The sequence below is a fragment of the Podarcis melisellensis genome, assembly GCF_964234715.1.
Source record: "Podarcis melisellensis genome assembly, chromosome: 7".
In the NCBI taxonomy this organism is placed as follows: Eukaryota; Metazoa; Chordata; class Lepidosauria; order Squamata; family Lacertidae; genus Podarcis; species Podarcis melisellensis.
In genome coordinates this window covers 18587337-18606408 of record NC_138539.1, presented here as the reverse complement: position 1 = coordinate 18606408, position 19072 = coordinate 18587337, and the positions used below count along the sequence as shown (strand labels likewise).

Below are 19072 nucleotides of genomic sequence, written 5' to 3'. Positions count from 1 at the left end.
GTCAGGCCTTAAGTCTACATTGTGTTCCAATGGTTTAAATTATTATCCGTGTCTAAGCCTGATCAGCCAAGAGGCAGCACACACCCAGCTATTGCCAGATGTCTCTTTTCGCTGCCAAAGAATTACTGGGCTCACAAAAATATTAAAAGCTGAAGTTAAACTGACAGGTTTTAGCATGATGAATGAATTATCTTCTCTGATAAATTCCTTGGATTACTTTGCCTGGCAAATTATGATGGAGTGCCACTGCAGACTCTAGCAAGGATGGCTAGGAGTAAATGGACTCTTATAAGGAGCCAGCCACTGTTGCTCCCTGCAAATTTACATTAATATAAGCCCTATTCTGTCATTCTCCACATATAAGAGCAGGCAAGGAGGATAGCACCTCTAGCACAAACCTTGCATTCTGCATAGCACTGGATTGGCAGAGATGTCTGTGCAGTAAAAAACCTATATGTGAGCAGCTACCCACATATATTTATTGATTGACTGAAATGTTTATAGACTGTGCTTCATAAAAGTATATCTAGGTGGTATATACAACATACAAAAATCATAATAAAATTAAGAAAGCATCAATAAAAATATACTTTAAATAATTAATGTCAATACTAGCTAGTTTTTTTAAAAAAGCAAACAATGCAGTTTTCATAATACATCTGAATGAACGCCGGGCAGTTCCTGCCAAAACGCTACTGGCATGGAGTTCCTCAGTCCCTATTAACATCCAACGAACAGGGATGTGCCCCACAAGAGGATCTCTGTGATCAAGGTAGAGCCAAATCAGGCCATCCTAACTTCCACGTGACTGGAACATCTGTGTGTTCTATTATTGCTGCAAAAAACCAAAATATAATCTGAAGCAACTCATTGACTAATATACTTGTCTCTCTTCCTCTATATCACTCCATAAAGGACATTTTTTTTATTTATTGTGATTTTGTTTTGAAAAATACTGGGTACAGTTCAGCCATACTCGATAGCACACTCCTGTATGCACCTACTCAGAAGTAAGCTTCACTAAATTCGCAAGCGGGGTCTGGATTGAGAAATATGAGGCCATTGCTTATTTCCATGACCTTACCTGAAAGTAGCAGCTCCATGTTGCTGTTGGTGAGTGTCGCGTTCACTCTCCCTGACGTTGCATTGAAATTTGTAACTGTCAAGGTCATGGGTTGCTTTTTGCCTTTGTAATTGTAGGAGCCTTTCCATATATAATTCTGGGCAAACACATCATCAGGAACTGTAGCGGGGAAAACATCCAAAATGTTAATGAACATAGCCATACTTGGATTGCAATAGCTCAGGTTAAAATGAGAATAGATGCTCATTCTCTCCTCTTCAATTATTTTTTGTTATTGGAAATTATATTTATGATCGTCACAGAACGTAGCCCATATATACATAATGCACAGCAATGGTGCTTGAAAAAGCATCTGTGAGCTAGCCTTAACTGCACCTGTCCTAATGGAAAAATAATAATGTTACGTGCATATTGAAATGATGCAGTCAAAAGACAAGATTTTAACCAAATTTTTATGCCTGCATGTAGACAAATTATATAGAGAGGATGAAATCCAGCGGGTGTCATTCTACTAACAGAATCTATTCATCAGAAATTGTTCTTCTCCCCAGCAGTGCCCCCACCCAAAATTTGCTCTAGGTAGTTTACAGACATATTCCATTTCTTATACAGTGTGAAATCCCATTACCAAATGTAGCTGCAGAGACACCCCTGTCCTTGTAGGGTGCAAAAGTTGTGACATGTGCATGCTCAGGTCATATAGGGGACTTCACAGAAACCATAAAGAAGAAAAGAGAGCATTGTTTCTCAATTAATTATTCACAAATCACAGAATTATTAACATGTGGGAAGAAATTTAAGGAGAAATTTTAGAAGCCAAAATACGATTCTATGGGATTCCGTATGTCCAACATTCACAGAGAGATATTCTGAGCATTTATGCCTCACCTGAAAGGGCATACTAAATACCACATTGATCACTGATCAGTGACTGCTTAACTGATTTCCCTTCGCATGTATTACAAAAAACGACAAGAATGAGTATACATGTGATGCTATACCTTTAAACATATATGTTTTTGGAATATTGAGTGAGTATTAAACTCGTGGTAGAGTTGCTAAACATGTCAGTTTCAGTTTCTCATTTTTCCAGTCTAACCAGTGATTCATTTTTTAAAGTCCTCATGAAAAACTTGTCACAATTTCAGTGCAGATTTTGTTGGGAATCTGTGGTAAGAAACCCATGCAGGGGAAGTTGCCCCCAGTTCCAGTCACCACACAGAGGCAGCTTAAGGTCCAAATGGTTTACTGTTGCAGAAGATAAAGGCTTCAGTAATACAGTTTTGGATGTTGATATATACTCACAGCTGTAAGCTATGCACATACAGATATACGAAGTATGAAGTATTTCTGTTGCCCCAGCAATTGAAGATGTAACACAGACTCCGACTCACTTCTCAAGACTCTAATGAGTTGACATACTTCTCGTCGGATCACCTTCCCACCCTCCCTTAGTTCATTGCTTGGTTCTTGACATTGTGGTTGGTCACCTTGGTTGGCCAAGGGGCCTGGTAGGAATTTTTATCCAACTGGCAAATTGGCACTGGCCACTTGGTTTTTCGCCTACCTCGTAGCAAATCGTCACAACTTTTGGGTATTGGCGGTTAGGCATTGGAATATGGTTGTGTGTTGGAGGGCAGGGCGTGGCCATTGCCTACCCCTCCATTTTATAGGTGTAAAGGAATCCGGCGGTCATGGATCCTGTCCGATGCCCTTGCTGGGGGCTAGGGCCATGGCATGACCCCTGGTGACATCAGGGGGAGCTTTCAGTTGTATTTGCATCAACAGGCTCCTCCCACTGGTGGTTAACCCTTGATAGACCCCTTGATAGACCCTCCCACTGGTGGTTAACCCTTGGTTAACCCTTGATAGACTCACCCCTCCCTGAGGGGGTGGAGTCACGCTCTGTTGTTTTATCCAATGCCTAAGCCAATACCTCTCACATGCTGTAATAATAAAGTTGTGGCCTTTTTTAGCCCATTACCCTAATATACCGTGTCCATGTAACTTTCTTATCCTCAAGCGGGTGGCGGGTCCTCGAATCACAAATTTCTGTTGCCCCAGCAATTGAAGATGTAACACAGACTCTGACTCACTTCTCAAGACTCTAATGAGCTGACGTGCCTTAATCACTTATATAAATGGCACTGCGATGTTGCCATAGCAACGGTCTTGGCTGACTTTGCACCTGTTGGCTTATTCCAAGACCATGGGGTTATTTGTGCAAATGAAGAAAGCTGACCCCTTCCTCCATCTCCAGTTTGTCCCACAAATTTCTCCTATGTTTTACAAGCAATTTCCCCATATACGATGTTATTTTCACTAATATATGCATTGTTACACATATGTTCCTGTAATATACACATTTTTGTGCACCCTTTTGTGGGTTGGAGAACAGCATTGCAAAATTTGGAGAAGGGCCAGTTTTGAAGGGTTAGCTGTGTTTCAGTTCATGCATAGCTTAGGAAGACTGAATAAGGTAGGTCTGCATTAAAATGTGGACTGAAGCAATCCCTAGTTCATGGAGCTTATTTCATAATCTCATATAGCATCCTGATCTCAGTGGTAGCTCATTACTTAGAATCATAGAGTTGGAAGGGACACTGAGGATCATGTGGTCCAACTCCCTACAATGCAGAAATTGTCAGGAGTTCAGCCTACACTCGAGTAGGACCCTGGCAGAGACACATGCCCAACTGGCATGTTCTATCCCTCCTGGTCAACCATTCGGGAGCTTCAAAAGCTTTCTTCAGCCCGAACATCATAGCGACCGATGCCAACCGACACTGGCACACTTAGGGATCCTCAGAGTTTGCCCAGCATGCATGTGACAGACTTCAGAAACTCAGCATTTTGGCTAATCTACTTTATTTACATATAAACACAGAGCACTGCAACATGGCTCCCTCTCTCTAGCATCAGACAACAAAGAGAAAAAAAGAACAAAGGACAATAGTCCCACTTCACGGAACACAGTAACACAAACATCCTGTCTTCATCACTTCCCACTCTGTGGAGTCAAAACATACACCGTCATGTGATAGACAAAAATCCCATGACTGCAATCATAGATCAGGAATTCTAACAGAAATATGCAGGTGTCCCATACTGGGATCGAACCCGCAACCTTTGTCTTAACAGCAACGTGCTCTAACCAACTGAGCTTATGATCCTGTATTTTAAAACTTAAAAGCTAGTTTTTAAAAAAATCAGGTGCAGCTCAACCTGTTCCTGCTTTCCTTGAAGCAAGTCTTGCTGAATTCAGCTTTTACACAAGTTACGTTGCGATCCTATACTTACTCACTTATTCACTTACTCACTTATTCATTTATACTTCACCTTCCTGCCAAGGCATACAATGTGGTTTACAATTTAAACACTACAACAAATACATTATACAAAACAAAAACAGACAGAGTCTTCTCATGCCAACTGGGAGCGGATGGTATATGTGCTACCTGGCACAAGCTCAGGACACACAGGTTGTCAGCAGCCCCCAAGGAAAGTGGGAGTTTTGACTAGAAATCAGGCATAGCTCTGTCTTCCAGCTCCCTAGCCTACCAGCTTCCATCTTCACATCACTGAGCTCCCAACACTGCCTTTGTCTTTCTAACTACCAGCGAGTCCATTTTCTGTCTGGCACAGAGCCACTTCCTTTGTTATTTTAATGGCCCATACCTAGAGGACCATTACCTCACCAGGAAGCTAGCCTGGCCATTCCAGGAATTGAATCCTGTTACATCCAGGAATTAGAAGGGGCTTAGACATACATATAGCCTAGCAGCACTACCACCACCACCCCAACTCATAACAATATGTATGCTTTCTGGCCTAGACTCTCTTGCTTCAGCCTACTTCAATGCAACTTATTCCAAGCATTCTAGGTGTCCATAGGTTTGCAACTTTGCTGTATTTAAAGTACTTGAATTATTTAGGACCACTTAGAACAGAGTTAAAACTTCATAATGGTTTTTAACTTACTCTTTGGGGTATACCACACACAAATGTTCCTTAAGTAAGGCTTTTTAAAGTGCATTCTAGTCATTTCGCTTACCAAGGAATCCTTTTGGAATAAATGAATGTTGATTATTATAGATGGAGGTGCAGAATGTTGAGCTAAGCTCTAATGCAATGCAGAATCAATGGATTCACTCATTTCACTAAGGTAGGATTTTAAATTTCAACAGGAGAATATAATCTCACACCTGGATTTGAAGATGGGGAATCTCAGGACTGTGAAGCATTAAAAATTGTTGGGGGCACACCAATAACTATGCAGAATAAGGAAAAAAAAATCTAAAGAGTAAAACAATGTTACATATTTTATGTTTGACTGCAGTGAGGGTACTTCACTTCATTTTTAAGTACGTATGTCCAAATTTAGTTGATTTGGGCTTTAAAAATCTGTAATGAAATCCAGAATGCCTCCCTCAGAGGAACAGCATTCTGTGGGAAGGGACCAGGGCTCTTTGGAATGGCAGAAAGGTAAGGTAGATTAAAAATATATGTGCCTAAGTAAATCATAAGTGGAAATAAAGATGCATTTGTACAACACAACCAAACCACCATAGTACACCAGGTGTTGTCAGAAAATGGCCTGCAAACTTAGCTGCCTCCTCTTCAGCGAACTCTGAGCTTTCCCTCCAGCTCACTCTAGTACAGTTATTTTCACAACCACATACACATACAAATGCCCCCTCAGCTGGAAAATTGTCACTTTCTTCAACATCTGGTGGCTCTTAGAAGCTATCAGGAATCCTGAATTCCTGCGTTGCAGCAGGTTGGATGATGATGGTAATGATGATGATTTCAGTTTACATACCACCCTTTATCCAAAGATCTCAGGGCAGTGTACAAAATTAGAAACACAATTTACTACTACTACTACTACTACTACTACTACTACTACTACTAAAACTATCACGGGGGGGGGGGATAGTCCCAAAAGAGGAGTACAGTTGTACCTCGGTAGTCAAACGGAATCCGTTCGGGAAGTCCATTCCACTTCCAAAAAATTCGGAAACTAAAGCGCGGCTTCTGATTGGCTGCAGGAAACTCCATTGGACGTTCGGCTTCCAAAAATAGTTCGCAAACCAGAACACTCACTTCTGGGTTTGCGGCATTCAGGAGCCAAAACGTTTGAGAACTAAGCTGTTCAAAAACAAAGGTACGACTGCATTTTCACCTGGTGCCTAAAGACACATAATGAAAGCACCAGGCGAGTTTCTCTGGGGAGAGCATTCCACAAAGGGGGAGGAGCCATCGCAGACTAGATAACCCTTGAGGGTCCCTTCCAACACTACAATCCTATTATTCTGTGAATCAATTTCCTATCCATCAGTTTTTCAGCGATTCGTCTTTCTAAGATATATCCAGGAGGTGTTACAGGTTAACAGCACATTTTGTCCTCCCTACACCATCCCATCCCATCCCATTTACTCTATTTGCCATCCTCACACTTATGATTAATTTATAGTAGCAACACTAATGAAAGAACACTGTATCACAACTGTTGCACTCCATATACACAGGCAAAATAAATAAATGCACAGGTTTGTGCGTGATGCCATACAACTGTTAGCAATGTCTAGCTCCTACCTGTCCCATCACTGTTTTGAGGGTCTGTCTTCCTTGATTTCTTCAATTGCTGTCTAATGCTTCTGAATGTCAATGCTTGGACCAAAATCACTAGCTAAATGACAGGTTATTGCATTATATGTTATATGTACATAATTCATCAAGCTGAGCAGTAGTGACCCTGCCAACTGCGTACTCAAAATGTATAATTAACCCTTCTCAATTTTGTAAAGACAATGTTAACTACTTTTAGTTTCCTCTGATTTCCGTAGCATGACTTGAGATCATGCTTACATGGGATTTAAAGATGCTTGCTGTTGGCTAGGTCATATACACAAATGAAGATTTTGTGTGCATGCATGTGTGAGGGAGAATGAGATACAGATGCACTATTCATTGTGTAGACACATCTTATAATGTAATTGAGTCTAGGGTAACAATGAATGGTTACATATTTTGATGTAAAATTGATGGTCCAACCTCACTACCTCTGATAGGACCTGGGGGCGTGTTGCAGGCACTGTCCCCTGCCCTGATCTGCTGCTCTTTGGGCAGCAATTTCCCCTTGTTAAGGCTTATTTGTCCTTCATTATGTGATTTGCATGAAAGGCATGGATTCACCTTTCTGGATCAGGCAATGTGAGAAGCAACCCTCAGACTCTGATCTCTGTAGCAGCAGTGGGGAAAGACAGCTCAACTTTCCTTGTGGCTTGGCTCAGCCCACCGCTAGGCTACTTATAGCCCTGTAATATACCACTCCTAAATGCTCAGTCACCCAAATGCAATCCTTGTCATAGGGTGTGCTGGGAATGCAACCAGGGATCATGCCAGAGGACAGTGCAGAGACACACGAGTGTGAGCACTGCCTCAGGCCTCATCCTTGCACCTCATGCAACAAGACATTCAAGGCTCCTAGAGCTCCCCATGTAAGGATGCCAATACCTCCATCCCTACAAATAACTCATTGTGTTCCTCAACCCCTATAGGTTAGGGGCCCTATAACATCTCCACCAACTATACCCTAGCCAATTAGCCTCCCACTACCTCTGGGTAGGTTTTGCCGTTGGATTCAGGACTCTCATTTCAAGTAAACCCAGTTCTCAGGAGGCCTCTAATCAAAAGTCAGTATGTTTGTCCTGTGTTTTACTGCCTCTCTCATATCTGGGCCCCTGCCGCTGGTGGACTCACTGCTCCTGGGCCCATGGCTCCTGGGCCCTTCTGGCATATGGGCCTAATTAGGCCTGTTGCATCTTCACATTTGGCCTGCAGTACCATTTTGGCCAAACCCATGGCGGCCTGCTCTTCATCTGGCATCATACATGACATCAGGTGTTGGGCAGGTAAGGACACGGCTGGGCTAGAAGGGGGTTTGCAGAAACTGCCATGCACTGATTTCTTCTTCTAATGTTTTGTTTTACTGAAAGCTTTGTAACAGTAGTTCAATAAAGCTTCAAAAATTGTCTTTATAATCCATATGCTATATATATTTTCCTTATGTGTTTTTTTTTTACTATATCGAGAAAGCATACATCATATCCTCGAAATTTGCAAAAATGCACATATGGAAAAACCCTGGAATAGAGGAGTGGATTTTATTCCTTAACTTAATTGCCTTCAACACTACTAAAGTTTGCAAACATGTATTGCAGGATCACATTTGACAACAGTGGATAATGAGGCTGTTTTCCCAAAAGGAAGAAACAAGGAGACTTTTTATCTGAATTTAGGTTTAATGCAGTAATATTTGAATGGATTGAAGCGGGGGGGGGGGGGGAGGCGGGAGGAGACACTAAGCCTGATTCTTCCAAAATACTGTCTTCCCTCTCCTTAATCTACAGACTGCGGCAGTGCGATATTGATACATACTATGGACAAATTCAGCTGCTGATTTATCAATGGAATAGTTTGAAAGTAGTACGAGTTCTGCTATCAACAGAACTTATGTATATAGTTCTGAAGAGCACTGTTGTTTTGTTGTTGTTTTTTAAAATGATTTTTATTAGAGCACTGTTGTTTTGAGGCAGCTGAGAAATGACTTTGCAACCCATGCAGCACCACATCTTGGAAAAGATAGATGAATGGTAGCTGAACACATCCTATTAAACTGGGAGGCTGCCATTTATGTGAAGAGCAAAAACAGAATTATTCCGACACTGCATCATTCCTTTCTGACAAAATATCTCATGTTTTTGTCTCGTGCTTATTCGGCAATGAAATATCAACAGCAAGCTAACATCCTCGTAGGCTGCAATGCTAATATGTTGTGCAAATCTTTTCTGTTCTGTTTCTGAACTGCCTAGTCAGTAAGGATTTTTATAAATAAATAAATGAATAAAGTAAGTTACTCACCATTTAATTTAGGACTTGGTGTCCCCAAAGCTGGCCTAGGGTCTTTCACCAATATTTTTGAACCAGCTGTTGATATAAGTAATACAAAACAAGTTATTATTACATCTATGCTGGTTGTGATACATTAAATGTAGAAATAGACACAAATATATCAAAGATGAAATACCATTGTCATTAAATTGCAAATAAGCAAAGAGGCGAGACATTTCTCACGTATCTATATTGGAAACCAACATAAATCCGAAAGACAAATCTGGTGGGAGCTCAATTCAACTGACATCATCTTGCAACACAGATGCAGACTGTCTTGTTTTAGTTCACTCGATAGTTCTATCACAATTCCCAGGGGTTCTATGAATCAAGATTACTTCCATAGATTTCAGTCCAAATATAGTGTAGGCTGTATGTGCTTTACAAAAGCAACACAGTATTTTAACATCATTTCTTTCCCTAAATATGAATTGCATTGTTATGAAGTTGCTGAAAACTCTTTTGGAGGCCTCCTACCTTGTCTCAGCATTGCATTTTACACAGCTCCTTTTGCAGGAGTGCCGTGCACTGATAGTGCTTTACAGCTGGTTGAAGCTTTGGCTGCAGCTCTGGCCTTGTGCGGGATCAAATCCCAGTAAGTTACTGGATGTTACAGCTTGATGAACATTGTCTGGCAGTACCTACACATTTGCCTGCAGAAATTCATGGGGCTGCCATTGGGGATTTGTGGAAGAATCAATTGCATGATGAAATGGGGGGCCGTTTCTGTGATTCACATGACTTTAAAATAAGGGTAGATGCACTTACTTAAATTGCAGCAGCTGCATGTATGCACTCAGAGGCGCCGATTCCTACAATGCATCCATATATATAAAGGTAAAGGTAAAGGTAAAGGTAAAGGTACCCCTGCCCATACGGGCCAGTCTTGCCAGACTCTAGGGTTGTGTGCTCATCTCACTCTAGAGGCCGGGAGCCAGCGCTGTCCGCAGACACTTCCGGGTCACGTGACCAGCGTGACAAGCTGCCTCTGGTGAGCCAGCGCAGCACACGGAACGCCGTTTACCTTCCCGCTGGTAAGCGGTCCCTATTTATCTACTTGCACTTAGGGGTGCTTTCAAACAGCTAGGTGGGCAGGCGCTGGGACCGAACGACGGGAGTGCACCCCGCCGCGGGGATTCGAACCGCCGACCATGCGATTGGCAAGTCCTAGGCGCTGAGGTTTTACCCACAGCGCCACCCATGTCCCATCCATTTATATAGTCCCCCACAAAAGAACCCCTATTTTAGTTAGTGATCTGCTGAAGCCAATGCCCCAGATTTCTCAAAGATTTTTTTACCCCCTGTGGAAGAGGCATTTGCTCTTCTGCTTCATTTGCAAGGTACTTTAGAATTACTTCAAGATTTTGGATGGTGTGGAGTTCAGCTGACCTTATCATAGTGTGCTGGTTATGGGCAGTGAGTGTGCTTTCCTTTCCATTAATCATTTCTCCAGCTCCCTGCAGCCTCCCTAGCTCTTCACGCTTCCTGATATGAAGAACCCAAAAGGGGAAAATTTTCCTCCTCTGAACCTTAATTGATGTGTAAGAAGCCATAAAGTCTAGCTACCAGGCACTTGAGATTAGTGCACTTGTGGATATTGTTTTTTAAAAAAGGAAATACTTTCAACACTAATTTATTTGAAAGTTCTCTCTCTCTCTCTCTCTCTCTGTGTGTGTGTGTGTGTGTGTTTTGAAAGAATATGGAGGGCTACTCTGGACACCACATGATCCACTTGTTGGGCCAGTGTGTAGGGCCTCCATGTACATAACTGATAACCGCCTCATGCATTCTAAGACGAGTTCAGTGAACAAAATTAAGTAAAATTTCAAGAATCAGAGAGCCAACAAATAAGAATCAGTCAATATATATATACAAAATAAAAAAATTGTCCAGTAGCACCTTACAGACCAACTAAGTTTGTTTTTGGTATAAGCTTTCGTGTGCATGCACACTTCTTCAGATACATGCACACAAAAGCTTATACCAAAAACAAACTTAGTTGGTCTCTGAGGTGCTGCTGGACAATATATATATATATATTTGCTTTCGTAGATTTTCACGGGTACAGGAATGCAGGTTTTGGTGTCCTCGGGTGTCTTCCCGTGTAAAAGTTGGGGTGTCTAGGCGACGTTTCGACGAGGTCTCACTCGTCATCTTCAGGCTGGTGCTTTCGGCTTCTTGTTACTGGAACAGAGCAGGATCTCAGTGTTTGAGTTCCTCTAAATACTGTTGAGGGGGTGTGGTGTATAGCCTCCAATGTTCTGGGCAGAGAGGAAGTTCCCAGGCTAGTGTGCCTTTTCTTCTTTTGTTCCTTAATTACTTGAGGGATATCCTGAGTGATTTCTTGAGTGATATCCTGAGTACCACTTAGGTGGGTCATTAGGTGTGGATTAGTTGCTAAAGTCTTTGTGTCTTGACCTCTTGAACTTTGTGAAGAGTTTTTCTGAGAAGATGGCTGTACTGCACTTAGTTGTGCTCTGGCTTGGCTTCGTGTATAGGGGCGAGCTGTGGTTTTGTGGCTTGTGTCAGCCAGATCTGTGTAGGGATTGCAGGGGGGTGCAGCATCCGGAGGTGCCACCATGGTTTGGCTACTCAACAGTATTTATAGGAACTCAAACACTGAGATCCTGCTCTGTTCCAGTAACAAGAAGCCGAAAGCACCAGCCTGAAGATGACGAGTGAGACCTCGTCGAAACGTCGCCTAGACACCCCAACTTTTACACGGGAAGACACCCGAGGACACCAAAACCTGCATATATATATATATATATATATGCTTTCGTAGATTTTCACGGGTACAGGAATGCAGGTTTTGGTGTCCTCGGGTGTCTTCCCGTGTAAAACACCCCAACTTTTACACGGGAAGACACCCGAGGACACCAAAACCTGCATTCCTGTACCCGTGAAAATCTACGAAAGCAAATATCTCACCTCTACGGGGAGGAAACCTTCCAGCAGACACCCCAACTTTTACACGGGAAGACACCCGAGGACACCAAAACCTGCATATATATATATATATATATATATATATAATCTCGACTGTGTCAGACCAACACAGCTACTTACCTAAATAAGAATCAGATAAGCCAACAAATGAAAAATCAACGTATAGTCTGTCTGTCTGTCTGAGGGGAGGGGAGTTTCCTAAGTCAATGGAACCTTGTCACAAACCCATTGTCATCCCCATGCACCTTGCAGGAAATCTTGTGGGGCTGCCAAGCATTTTAAAAGGTCCTAAGCACTAATCTATATTCTTAAAAGGGTTTGGAAAATGACACCAGTTTTATCTTCTCAAGCCAAAGTCACGCATTCCTTATAGGTCAGGGTTGCACAAAAATTGCAAAGGATCTATGAAAGGAAAGAGAAGTTTGGGTGATAAAGGCAGACCAACTTTGCAGCTGCCACATGTGTCCTTATTCCTGTGATGTCTTCTGTAACTTGAATCGCTACGAGACAGATGAAAGCCACACAATTCTTTATTCCTTTAAAGTCACCAGTGCAGTCATTTTTGTGAAGACTATTTTCATCAGCAACAACAGAGGACAAGGGAACATCCTGCTTTTTCTCCTAATGACCTTCCCATTTGAAATAGGCTCCTTCAGGTTTTCTGCATGTATCAATAAGATCAAAAAGGCTCCACAAGTTTGTGCCAGAACACCCTTTTTGAAGCAGGCTGTCCTGTGGAATGACTTGCACTACTGAACTAAATGACACCAGCCTGGTCTTTCATACTATTTGCACTCCAGTTAACTTATTTTACAAACATGAAACTTTATTCTCCCCGCCCCCCGCAAGAAAATAATGAAACTGGGTGGAGAAGCAGCAGAGATGTAAAGGGAAAAGAGTATTTAAAGAAAGATGCCAACAGCTTATCTACCTACTCTTCATCTCTCTGTTCTTAAAGGATATGACACTTTTAGATGAACTTCTGTACACCTAGAAAATAATGCTGGACAAAATCTTGAACCCTCTGTGTGTGGGGGGGGGGTTTGGGAGAGAATTTACAATAAGCCAGTGTTTTGTATAGAATGCTAAACCTGGAACCGAAGGTTTAAACCTCATCTCATCCACAATTATCACTAGGGTCAGTTGCTTTTTCTGAACTTAACATTACACACTGCACCATACAATCATAAACTCTTAACAGACAAATGTAATCACATACACACATACCTAAACCATGGTGGCCAGGTAAACAGGCGCAGGGGCGGAGGAAGGGGTATGTGGTGGGTGCAGGTTGCCCCGGGTGTCACCACTGGGGGGGTGACAAAATGCCGGGCGGTACTCACTGCGGGGCCTGCAGCGCACCCGAGCCACGCATCTCTCCTGGAAAAGACACAGTGACTTGGGCGCACACAGGCTCCATGCTGCCCAAAGGGTCCACCCGCTGCCTCCTCCCCCTCAGCTATAGGGTGGCTGAGTGGGAGGAGGCAGGCAGACTCCGGGGGCCCCGCAGTGCACCCCACTCTCGCCCCACCCTGCTGCTGCTGACCGGGGTAGCCGGTGTGGTATCTTCCAGACATTGCTGAACTACAATAGCTGGCTGATGAGACCTCTAGTCAAATAACACATGGATGTCATCAAACTGGCTACCCCAGTTAAAATGATTATCTAAAGTGGGTCCATGTGTAATGTGACATAATCACTGTGTGCATCCTCTGACCCCTTTCTCACACCACAGATTGGTTGGGATGAGAAGATACGTGGCATGGAATATCAAATTATAAGGGGGGGGGGGAGAGACTATAAAGAGAGACTGAGAGTGAGGGCAGTCTTCTGTCTCCCATCCTATCCAGTTCTGCCCTTAATAACTAAACAGGAGATGCAAGAAATTACCTTCGCATACAGGCACTTTCCCTGTCCAAGTGCCATCAGATCTGCAGACTCTGTGTTCCGAACCTCCTGCTAGAAAGAACCCTGGTTGGCAGTTGTATATCAGGGTATAACCAAGTGAGGGAAGATCCATCCCTGCAACATTCGTGTGAGCTGGCGATTCTGGCTGTTTGCAGTTGTGAGCTAAAAAGGAAGCCATAACTCATCACATATGTGACAAAACACAAGACAAAATTTAAATCATAGTTCCCCATGTATGGATCTCCCTCCCAGACAAAATTAGATGTCCCCCACACTGGCTATTTTTCGACAAAATGTCAAAACACACTCATTCCTCAAGGCTTTGGGGGGGAGGGGTAAGAACTATGCTAAGCTGTTTACACTGTGGATATTAGCTGATGCTTAAAGAATAAAATAAAGACTATGGATTTTCTAAGTATTAAGATATATATTTTCTGCAGGGTTGTTTTTTTTAATGTTTTAAGCTGCCCTGGGCTCCTTTTGGAGAGGAAGGTAAAAGAATAAATATGACAATGTAAACTAACAGAAATAAACCATGGCATTGAAAGGCAGATATGATCAGTGCTTGAATTATACACGAAGAGGCAAGAGGACCCTTAACAAAAGCCACAAACTCCATCCTAAGACCCTCTAATGTAAACCAAATTGTGCCCACTCCTGTAGCTTTCTAAAAACAGAAGCGAAGGTGGTTGACACAAAAGGGAAAGGGGGTTGAACCTTCCTGCCTCGTGCCCCCATATAATTAGCAAAGGCACACAGGTCTGGATGTGCTTCACATTATTTTGAAATAGCCTGATTCATGATATTTAAATTGTTTACATCAGTGCTATATCATTAGGATATTGTGGAAAACAAACCTTGATGCAGATAATGACCCAGCAAAAGTCACTAGCAAAACACCCACTGAGATCAAGGACCAGAGGTCTGCCCTTGTATTCTTTTTAAATATGTTTATTACTTGTTTTTTGCCACCTCGGGTTTCTTTTGGAGGCAAGGCAATATATAAAATCAATCAATCCATTTATTCCATGCACCACATTTAAACTAGAAATTACCAGGATGGCATCCAACATAACAACTTAAAACAATCCACTAAAACACACTGAATGCCACAAGAAGATGTGTCTTATGGACTTACGTATGCATTCTGGCTGAATACCACTCCAGGTAAGATCAGGAAGACAGGTGCGTGTTGTAGAGCCTTGAATAAGGTAGCCTTTTCTGCAGTGAAACTGTACGACATTCCCCACCTATGAAAACATTATATTGATTTGGTCAAGACTAAATTAAATGGTGAATATGACACAAAATATCTCTACGCCTTCCCCAGCTCTGATTTTAATAATACCTATTTCTTTTCAGATGTAACTGTGGGAGTTTTTTGCTACCTGCTGCTTGAAGGGATCTATGAACAATGGGGATATTGCAATAAGATGACAGACAAAGTCTATACAGTCAACAATTCTTGGCTATTAGCATCTGAAAAGCCAAGCTCATTGAATAATTATTGGAACCATTATTGCTATTTGTTGCAAGCACTTAAGTAGCACTATGAAAAACATTTTATTTCCTGGCCGCACCCAACAAACAATTCTTAGTTCCTTCTGCTGCCAGGGACAACAGTGGCTTCGAATGACCTGTTAATTAAAACTCATTCAACTGCGGATAGGTTTATCATATGGAAGCATTATTGCCCTTGAACACAACAGATACTAGAAAATTAAAAGCGATGAATAACCGTTATGAAAGCTTCAGACAATCAGGCTGCAACATGAGTGTTTCAGTGATAGCATGAATTAACAATCTTCTGAAATGTCTCAAATTATACCTTTTCTCTAAGCTGGTTCTAGAATAACCACATGGCTAGGCATAATGCAGAAAAGGGAGTAAGGGTATGTTTGGGGCACAGGAGCTCCTAAGCACACAAAAGGGCACCACAATGAATGCGAAGCTGTTGTTAATTTTCCAATATTCATATTGCAATATTCACATGGCATTGTTTCTTTTCAGAATAAACACACCATGTAGCCAATCAGACTTCAATTTGCTCAGCTAATTGCAAATAAGTTTACGGTCATTTCAAATACCAGCATTTCAACAATAGCCTAGCATAGGTTTCATATTCTCTTTTCTCTCGGGGCAGTAAAAGGACTTGTAAAAAAAACAAAAACAAAACCATAAAAACCAGTTCCAATTCTCTTTCTCTTTTAGGAGGACAAGCTGAAGAATGCCCATAGTCTCTGTGACCGCTTGAATACACACAATATTGTTTTCCCCTTTTTGATAAACCCATTTCACAGGAACCCAAAAGGAGTCCCACTATGTACACCTCTCTTGCCCCAGTTCCTAGAAATATCAAGAGCTAATCCCCCATCTCCTTGGGATTCAGCCTATGTGCTGACATCACACACCTCCAGTGTCTCTTTTGACTGGATTGTTGCCCCACAACCATCTTTCAATGTGTTCCTGACACACAACATAAAAGCATAATCCCCATCACTGCTTGTTTTTTTCAGGCTTCCGGGGAGTTCTGATGAGAAGAGAAGACTCCCTGGAAAAGACCCTGATGTTGGGAAAGGTTGAGGGCACAAGGAGAAGGGGACGACAGAGGACGAGATGGTTGGATAGTGTTCTCGAAGCTATCAACATGAGTTTGACCAAACTGCAGGAGGCAGTGGAAGACAGGAGTGCCTGGCGTGCTCTGATCTATGGGGTAACGAAGAGTCGGATACGACTAAACGACTAAACAACAACAACAACAAAGCCTTCTACCTTGTAAGATTTGTTAGACTTTATTGCTTGCTTTATTTTTAATGCAGTTTCTGATTCATTCTGCTTCTGTAACTTGACGTAGAAGCCTCTAGTTGATCATTAACTATAGTTGCAACTGGTTTTTTCGCACAAGCCTCAAGCTGCCTGCTCACATAGAAGGTGCTGGAAGGTCTGTTACCCACTGCTCTGAAATATACTCAGAATCGAGAGTGGATTTCATGCTCTTTATTCAGCTCATAGTGGTGAGGAGGGAATGAATGTCCCCTCAAAGTATCTGCTTTATATACATTATTTACACAATGGGCTGCATTCCGGAATTCTCTTGTAGGCCAATCAGGTTGTGGATTCACTTCTATCTGGAGCTGGATTGGGTGGCTCCTGCTGACCAATCATACTGCTGCATTGTTCTAGGACCAATCAGACTGCTGCATTCTGAATCCTATTGTTCTAGGACCAATCAGACTGCTGCAGTTTGGATCCTATTCAACTCAGTACATAACAGCTCCAAGATCTGGACTCCACATCTCCAGATTTTAAAAATAATTAATGTGGTGACAATTGTTGACTATTAAAGAGGTAAACAAATGCCTATCAGCATGTTCTACCTTGGAAGAGAGGAAGCAAGTGAGCCCTTGTGACAGGACTCCTAGAACACTGCAAAACCCACTGGCATGACATCAGAATTCTTCATTCCTGAAGACCCCACCTGCCCCCATTCTGCCAGAGAGTCATCCAGCAGAAGTTAATTGCCCAATTGCATGCCACCCAGTCACCCAATAAGACTCTAAGAGCTATACCAGATGGGGTGCTAATTGTCTTCACAATCATACAATGGTTTTTTGGGGGGTTAAATTAATAGAAGGGAATTGAATATTTTCTTTGCTCCTCATGGGCCTGAAAAAAAAATGGCACTCACCCACTCACAGCCTCCAATAGCTCCAAGTGGAACATTCCCCTTGGTGACAATGGGTGTTTTCCTTCTGGGGCTATGAGCAGCTACAGAGTGAAGGATTTTCATCAGTACTGAGGCAGGTGTGGGGTAGATTAAAATTTCATCCCTTGCTTGCTCTTAATTTTTTAGTTTTATGTTTTTAAATCTGATCAAATCTGATTGCTAAAGGCAAGTTAAGCATCTGTTTTATTAAAACTAGACATCAGATTTTTCCTCTTTTTTTGCTCATTGGTGAAACAAATGCTTTGTATGCAAAAGGTTTCAGGTTCCAATCATTGTGACTTCAATTAGGGCTGGGAAAAATTTAATGTTAAGGTGCCCATGTTCAATAATTTTACAGGAGCTGTAGCTCAGCAGTAGAGTACATGTTCTACATGCTGAAGCTTTCAGCTTCAATTCCTGGTATCTCCAGTTAAAACAGGGTGATGAAAAACCACCTATTAAAACACACACACACAAACACACACACACTTTATCTCATTTGTGACTTTCCCCTTTCCCCACATTACTGAAGTTATAACTGATATAATACCACAAAACACACAATCTTGGACTGACGTTATGTATAAATGTCTTAATATTCCAGGTATTTTATCAAAGCATACGTGGTCATTGGTTACACTTGGAAGGGGAAGATGCAAATACACTAAACAAACTGAAAGCTGCAGCAAACTGCATGCTTCACCTCTGGAATTCATTTTATATATACTTGTAAGTATATACATAAGAAGGCATTGCAGCACTGTTTACAGTCTGCTGCAGTTCACCTTCCACTAAAAACTGTGGTTTTCATTTCATTGGCTGTGGCAAAATAGCATAACTTTACATAATTTACAATATTTATTACATATATTAAGTAAATTAAATTGTCATTTTGTTATTCCACCCCACAAAGGATGCCTGGTGCTTCCCTGATCGCCCTTTGTGAGTTCAGACTGAATGTCTAAACTGAAGAGGGCTATTGTCAGACAGGAAATAGGAAGGAGAAGAATACAGGAAAAGTAGAAGCCACAGAACAAAACAAAATAAAGTAAAAGAAATGGGGAAACCCTTTCATTTCTGTTTTGTATCTAACACTGCACTTTTCTGTTGCTAAACAAACTCATCTTCCTGTGCTATCACTTTCCTACATTTCATAAGCATTAAATTCACAGGAAAGAATGACTTTCTAAGTTGCTCCTTATCTCCATGCTGAGTTTCATACTGATATTCATAAAACTGACCCAAAAACTAATAGAAGGCTACCACTAGCGTAATGGATCTATTTTTCTTTCTAAATTCAGATTGTGCCTTGGATCCTTTCAGGTTTAATAAAAAGGAAGTTGCTGAATTTACACACACGTACAGACACACACAAAAAATAAATTGGGGGGGAAAGAATTGAGCTTAAAAGTATTGCATACGTGACAGATTTATCCAAATAAATCCAAGTTATTTCAGCTCAGTGCCGT

At 41.8% G+C, this 19072-nt stretch overlaps 1 protein-coding gene across 4 annotated transcripts in view; it reads right to left on the bottom strand.

Annotated features, from left to right (window-relative positions):
* CSMD3 (CUB and Sushi multiple domains 3) overlaps positions 1-19072 on the bottom strand; it is a 584176-nt gene that overhangs the window by 11578 nt on the left and 553526 nt on the right. For all 4 annotated transcript variants that reach the window (XM_081918582.1, XM_081918583.1, XM_081918584.1 and 1 more), the window contains 4 exons: positions 15036-15147; positions 13880-14059; positions 9011-9076; positions 1085-1243 (listed from right to left, as the gene is read on the bottom strand). In XM_081918582.1, coding sequence (XP_081774708.1) covers positions 1085-1243; positions 9011-9076; positions 13880-14059; positions 15036-15147 — 517 coding nt within the window. The remainder of the gene's footprint in view (positions 1-1084; positions 1244-9010; positions 9077-13879; positions 14060-15035; positions 15148-19072) is intronic.